The sequence below is a fragment of the Neophocaena asiaeorientalis genome, unplaced genomic scaffold (genome assembly GCF_003031525.2).
Source record: "Neophocaena asiaeorientalis asiaeorientalis breed wild unplaced genomic scaffold, Neophocaena_asiaeorientalis_V1.1 scaffold1019, whole genome shotgun sequence".
Classification (NCBI taxonomy): domain Eukaryota; kingdom Metazoa; phylum Chordata; class Mammalia; order Artiodactyla; family Phocoenidae; genus Neophocaena; species Neophocaena asiaeorientalis.
Window position 1 is genome coordinate 1,171,014 of NW_020173382.1, and position 7,484 is coordinate 1,178,497.

A 7,484-nucleotide genomic window follows, 5' to 3' on the forward strand; every position below is an offset into this window, starting at 1 on the left:
TTCCTTGGAGTACAGTTGATTTACAATGTTGTGTTTGTTAGTTTCTGCTGTACACCAGAGGGAATCTGTTATACATATATATACTCTTTCTTAGAGTCTTTTCCCATATAGGCCATTACAGAGTACTGAGTAGAGGTTCCTATGCTATACAGCAGGTCCCTATTAGTTATCTATTTTATATATAGTAGTGTGTATATGTCAATCCCTATCTCCCAAGTTATCCCTCCCCCCTCTCAACCCCTGGTAACTATGTTTATTTTCTACATCTGTAACTCTATTTCTGTTTTGCAGATAAGTTCATTTGTACCCTATTTTTTACATTCCACATATAAGCGATATCATACGATATTTGTCTTTCTCTGTCTGACTTAGTATGACAATCTGTAGGTCCATCCATGTTGCTGCAAATGGCATTATTTCATTCTTATTTATGGCTGAGTAATATTCGATTGTATATACGTACCACATCTTCTTTATCCATTCATCTGTCAGTGAACATTTAGGTTGCTTCCATGTCTTAGCTATTGTAAATAGTGCTGCAGTAAACATTGGGGTGCATGTATCTTTTTGAATTATGGTTTTCTCAGGGTATATGCCCAGTAGTGGGATGGCTGGGTCATATGCTAGTTCTATTTTTAGTTTTATAAGGAACCTCCATCCTGTTCTCCATAGTGGCTGTACCAGTTTACATTCCCACCAACAATGTAGGAGGGTTCCCTTTTCTCCACACCCTCTCCAACATTTATTGTTTGTAGATTTTTTTGATGATGGCCATTTTGCCCGGTGTGAGGTGATACCTCATTGTAGTTTTAATTTGCATATTAGTGATGTTGAGCATCTTTTCATGGGCTTTTTAAGCATCTGTGTCGTCTTTGGAGAAATGTCCATTTAGATCTTCCACCTATTTTTTGATTGGGTTGTTTGTTTTTTTGGTGTTGAGTTGTATGAGCTGTTGGATATCTGGGAAATTAAGCCCTTGTCCGTCACATCATTTGCAAATATTTTCTCCCAGTCTGTAGGTTGTCTTTTCGTTTTATTTCACGTGTTCTTTAGTTAGTTATCTTTGGCAGGATATTTTCCTTAATTTTTTTTTTCAAGAAGGAACCCATTACTAGTATACTTGGTATATGTACAAAATTTTTCAGTTTGTTTATGATGAGTCAGCCCTGCATTCAAAGAACACCTGTGCCACTTACCAGCTGTGTAAATACAGGCAAAAGAAGTAACCTGAGCTTGAGCTTCCTCATCAGTAAAATGGGAATTATAATACCTACTTCACAACATTACTGAGAAGGTTCGATTACATGAGATCATGTATATAAAGGGCTTAGCACAGTGCCTGGCACACAGTGAGGACTCAATAATTGGTAGTCATTTTTATAATTTCAAAACATAGGTTCCAAGAGATAGACATTACAAAAGAGGTATTTGGTGGCAATAAGATGAGAAACTACTGGATCTAACATAACTGCTGGGTTTTCCACAACTGCTAGAGTAGACAAAACTGTGTAGTGTTCATGGGTTATTTGAAGAGCAAGGTAAATAGTGGAGGCGCTGAGTGGTCACATTAGTAGATGTTGCTTGCTTAATCCTGATGTTAGGCAAGGGGGATATCTGGAAAATGAATCTGAAGGCGCTGCTGAAAGTGCTCTCATTCAGGTCAGTCCGAAAAATCCTCCTCTTCATTTAAGTTGAGAAGTTGCCATGAGACTGAGACTCAAGGCTGGGCTTTCAACAGATCCAGCCATATGTGGTCTCGACTTTGGTGAAATCTGCTCGGGACCTAAGCCTGCACTATCCTTGCCGACTGACAGCTGACCTCGGCCTGCTCTGTGCGCGCTGCACCGTACCTTTCAGAGAAAGAGGTCTGATTTCCAAGTAGAGCATTGCTCTTTTTCTCTTTGATTTTCTTTGTATCTATTTATTCTGGGGGGAGAGGGAGTGGATTTTAGTCTACTGACTCACTTTTCCCTCAGTAAGAGGGTTCCCTGGAAATTCTGATTTGCATTATTATCATCAGCACTCACGAAGAAACACCTTCTCAGCTTCAGAAGAGCAAAATGTGGTCAGATTCATATATATTAAAAGTTAGGACATCATTTCCTTGTACGGCGATGAAAAATAAGTATAGTTAGTTAGTAACAAAATAGAAAAATTACTTGTATCAAATGTGATAAGCAAAGGACTCAATAAAATATATATTCAGATTAATAGGGAAAATATCAATACGCATTAGGTAAGAAGGCAAAGGATATGAACTGCTATTCATTGAGAACTAAAACACAGAAAAAGTTCACCTATACTAGTAATCAAATACACTCAAAGAAATTCTGAGATATCATCTTATACAGACTACAGTATCTTTTATTGGTTCCCTCATCATTGCTGGTGGCATTATAAACCGCACTAGCCTTTTGGAAAGTAGTGTTGCGGGCTGTAATCAGATCCTCTGGCTTTCATCACCTTGACCTTGCTGCCTGCTCTAAGGAATGCCAGCCTCACAGCAGCCGTGGTCCTGGGCCCTGCTCTGCACACATCCTGGACCAGCTGAGTCCTTACACTTTCTTCCTGTGACTTACTGTGTGTTTCATCCCCTGTAAGAGGAGCTCTTCCTTCCTCTTCCTGCCTTCCTTCTGCAGAATCCGCTTCCTCTGTGCCTGTTGCTATGCATCTCCGTGTCCCCAAGGGATCTTTCTGGCTCCATTGGCCACAGGACAGTTGGCTGCTGAGGTCGCTCACATCACATCACCTTCACAAGCTACTGAAATAGAAACAAACTTTGGTGACTGAGTCCAGAAAAGCCAAGGGAGTAGATTTGAACTCTAAATCTGGAAAAGCAAATCTAAGAGAAACTGAGCCCTGGGCTAGGACCAGCTGTCTTTAATTTCCTGACAAACCACTACCTACTTAGATTTACCCTCTGGGAGATTTCCGCGTTAGGCCAACCCCAACACCCCAATTTCTTTTCAGAATCATAAGCATATCTCATAAATGGTAGGCAGTCGAAGAAAGAGGACCCTTACACCCCATTAGCCTTTCCTTAGTCTTAAATTCTATGCGTTATATTGGGCTGGCCATAAAGTTCGGGTCTTTCCGCTTACAGAAAAACCCAAACGAACTTTTTGGCCAACCCAATATCCTGTGTGGGTGTGGGTATGTGTGTTAGGGGTGGGCAGTGAAAAGACCGTATAGATAAAAGAAATGTTTCTGAGAAAAATAAAACAACTTCCAATGGCAAACTACCCTATCATCAACGCTAAGGCAAGGCCTCCCAGGGGAAAATCTGAACGGGGTGCAGGGCCCAGGAAAGGTACCCTGGGAGGCTACCACATCCCCTCTCCCACCAACACACATACACACAAGGACACGCATGTAGTCACCCACATGGCACCTTACGTTTGGATACCTGTGAGATCTGGTGAAAATGACCTTCAAGCATGGCCTTGCCAGGTGGGAGATGTGGAAAGGGCCAGTGTGCACTCTGGGCTGTGGGTGGAGCCAAAGGTGGGAGGGGAGCAGCCAGCTCTCTCCCTGTTGGTGGGATCTCTGGCAGGAGCACCACTAGCCATCTTCCTCGGGCGGGCCCTGCACACAACACCCCTGTCTTCTTCCCATCTCCTGGTGGCCTTACCTTCAACGACAGGAAGAAATCAAAGCTGGGGCATCCCAGCAGTGCAGACAAGCGCTTGGGCCGTGAAGAGTGCAAACCTGAGGCTGTTGGTAAGCCTGTATTGAAATTCTTTCCTTTCTTTCGGCAGAACTGGCTTATGATCTGGACGTGGACGATGCTCCTGGAAGCAAGCAACATGTGAATCAGAAGGACAATGAGATAGTTGCCTCTCACAACCTCGGGAATGGCCCTTCCCCCCTGAAGATTCTCACCAGCTTGGCAATCTCCGTGGTGTGCTCTTTCCTCCTGGTGCACTGACTGCCAAGGTCACCGCACACGTGCTGCCCTTCAGCACCCTGTGGTCTCCCTCTATAAAGGGAACCACCTTTTTCTTTTTTTCTATTTTTTTATCTTATATACCTCCTCCAGCCATTAAGTAGAAGACTAACCATGAGTTACGTTTTCGAAAATCAAATGGTATCTTTATGAGGAGGGTAAATTTTAGTGGTAGTATAGATTGTCCTTTTGCAATGAAAAAAAACTCAAATCGTGCCAAATTATTTTCCTATGTTTGGCTGCTAGAACATGGTTACCATGTCTTTCTCTCTGTCTTTCCCTTTGCATGGATTTCTTTGGAAAAAAAATAAATGCTCAAATAAAAATGTGTTGGGTTTTTTTTTTTTGTTTTTTGCGGTACGCAGGCCTCTCCCTGTTGTGGCCTCTCTCGCTGTGGAGCACAGGCTCCTGACACGCAGGCTCAGCGGCCACGGCTCACGGGCCCAGCCACTCCGCGGCACGTGGGATCTTCCCGGATCGGGGCACGAACCCGTGTCCCCTGCATCGGCAGGCGGACTCTCAACCCCTGCGCCACCAGGGAAGCCCAGCATTGGGTCTTTTTTTGTCAGCCCACGTACGTGGTGACCATGCAATGCTTTCCCCCTCCTCACCTAGCTTTCTACTCAGTATAAGAACATCCCCCTCCCTCCCCGCCTACCTTTTGGGTGAGTATCAGCCTTGGCTCCAAGCTCCAGTCAAAGCCAGTCCATCCCAACACACACCCAATCCATAATCTCCATTTACAAACGAGGTAGAGTATCTGGCCTATGAAACTAAAGGCATCTCAGAAAAGTGCCCCGTCTCTCTGCAAATTTCACTTCGCTGAAAACGTTTTGCCCAAGTAGAAATCCTCTGTATGGATCATGTACACAATTAATATCCTTCCTTCCCCCGACCCAGAGAGGGGAGCCCCAATAGTGCAGAGTAATTCCCCAAGCTTCTTTGCTCCCCGTCTCCCTTCTCCAGGGGCTGCCACGTGGCAGGGCCGGCAGTTGCCCTGGGTCAGGTTGCAGAGGTTGTCACCGGGAAACCCAGGATTTATAGGAAGCAACACGGCTCTTGGCCTCAGACGGGCTCCTTCAACAGTCGTTTGTTCCACAACTAGGCCTTGCGTACCTGTTGGCTGTCAGGCACTGTACCAGCTGCTGGAGATGATACAAAACTAAACAGATTGGATCCCTGCTCTCACGGAGCTGAAGGTCTGACACCAACACTAATTCCAACATCGGCAGCTGATGCTGCTCTTTGAACGTCCCGCTGCCAAAGAACCTCAGGAACGACCGACTTGCCACTGTTTCCAATGCCTGGCTTATTGCCCACTTGCCAGGTCGGGTCACCAGAAACGCTGTTGACTCTAATGAGTGGGAACTCAACTCCCACCTGAGGGCAAAAAGAGGGGCAAAGCTGGAGGAGGAGGAGAGAGAAGGGGCTGAGGCACAGGGCCAGAGTATGAGTCAAGGTCAAGGAAGGACTGGAATGTCCCCTTTGATACTGGGAGGCAGGCCCAGCCAGGTGCTCCCGTTTCTGCCCAGTGGCAGGAGGTGAGCCTGTGGGAAGCAGGCAGGGGAGTTTCTTATAACTTATCTTTTCCCCTCCGGCTGTCTCCAACACACTTTCATCAGAGTCTCCCGCAGAGCACAAGTTCCCGATAGCCATTTTCATCCTTTGCAGAAACTTTTGCAAATGCCAATTAGAAATGTTTGGTTAAGTGTTGCCTTCAGTTGGTTTTGTTGAAGTCGAGGCTACGATCAGTGGTATTTGTTAATATGCTTTCAATGATTTATAGCAGTTGGTAAGACTTGAACTGGCATTATCTTCCTCTTTTTTTTTTTTTTTTTTTTGCTGTACGCGGGCCTCTCACTGTTGTGGCCTCTCCCGTTGCGGAGCACTGGCTCCGGACGCACAGGCTCAGCGGCCATGGCTCACGGGCCCAGCCGCTCCGCGGCATGTGGGATCTTCCCGGACCGGGGCACGAACCCGTGGTCCCTGCATCGGCAGGCAGGCTCTCAACCACTGCGCCACCAGGGAAGCCCTATCTTCGTCTTTTAAGCATCATTATTTCTGTATTTGAATGGGATTTGTGAGAATCTTTGTTCTTTGATTCATGAGACCTAAATACGGCAAAGGTTTTTTCCTTGGACTCAAGTGTGCCAGGCTACCACCACCAGATCAGAAGAAGTCTCGAAAGCCTCGTTACCACCTAATCATCGTCCCTGTCGCTCTACAGAAAGGTTTTTATTTAATGGGGCCAAAATAATGTGTGACCCTGAGATCACGTTTTATGCCTGCAAGCAGAAGGGCACTGTCTTAAAGTCCATTTCTCCTTTCTGGGAGATGAAGGGGACTGTTTCTACACATCCTTCTCATTCACTTCCCCTCTTCGGTTTCCCTCTTGTAAAGTGGAGAATCAGGTCAAGGTGTCTAGTTTCTTCGTTGCTCTCATTTTGTGGCACCACTGGCCCCAAAAGGAAGTAAGTGCCAGTCCCTCTGCCCAGCACTGGTGTTATGCGTGTTCTGTTCCCACGTGCCTCTCAGGGCGTCACCAGCCGAAGGTCCTATTTGACATACTTCAGTTCCCGGAACGTGACCCAAGCCAGCCAGCGTTTCTGCGGTCTTGGTATACTGCCAGCTACGGTCCATGCAGGCTGAGTGATGCGGGGCAGAAGACTCTATAATGTCCAAGGCCTGCTGGCTTCAGTTGAATGGTTAGAATTAAAATGGATAACCGTTCACACTTACAAAACATGGAAAATCCACCATCTCCAATTGACATTTTACTTTTCCTCAATGGCCTTTGTCTTTTAGCATTTTATCCATGCCTCTTCCTATCCCTCTATATTTATTCTTCTAGTTCGGAATCTAGTTTCACAGCTAGTTGCTGGTGGCTTTTCACCTCTGAAGTGTTTATCCCACCCTTTGATTTAAACGTCCTACATGAATTTTGTTAAGATGACTATTGTCCTTAGAATAGGCCTGGCAATTGGGAAGTTGCCCCATCTTGTGAGTTTCCAGGCCCCTTTCTCGTTGGAGCCACGTGTGAACTTCCACCAGCTCAACTCTGGTATTTGAACAAGGTTAAATCGTAGAACAACATACTGAATCCCTAGGCTGAAAAGGACCCACTAATTCATCCCACAATCAGTGTTGGATTAGTGCCTAAGGCTGGGCCCTCACTAGGTTGCAAAACAGTTTATTTGGTTGCTGGATACCTCCAATTTTTAGAAAGTTTGTTTTTTTCAAAAGCAATATATACAGGTAATAAAAATCTAATAGTACATCATCACATACAGTTTAAAAGATGACATTTATCCCATCATTCCATGCCCCATAGTTATTATTAAATATTTGATTGAAATCCTTCCAGTCATTTTTCTCTCTCTTTAGGTGCATATTCACACACATATGATACTGAATGTATAATTCTATAATATGAATGAATCTTTGGTAGGTTGAGCCTAAATCTGCCTTCCTATAATTTCCACCCATTGGTCTTGGCTCTTCCATAAAGACCAACATGAGATTAAGATGATACCACTTT

The 7,484-nt window shown here is 45.0% G+C and overlaps 1 protein-coding gene across 1 annotated transcript in view; it reads left to right on the forward strand.

Moving 5' to 3' along the window:
• Window positions 1–4,272, forward strand: part of GPC3 (glypican 3) — a 417,096-nt gene extending 412,824 nt beyond the window's left edge. The window contains exon 8 of the mRNA XM_024746584.1: window positions 3,759–4,272. Within this exon, the coding sequence (XP_024602352.1) occupies window positions 3,759–3,928 (170 nt within the window). The 3' untranslated portion in view covers window positions 3,929–4,272. The remainder of the gene's footprint in view (window positions 1–3,758) is intronic.
• The last annotated feature ends 3,212 nt before the right edge of the window (window positions 4,273–7,484 follow it).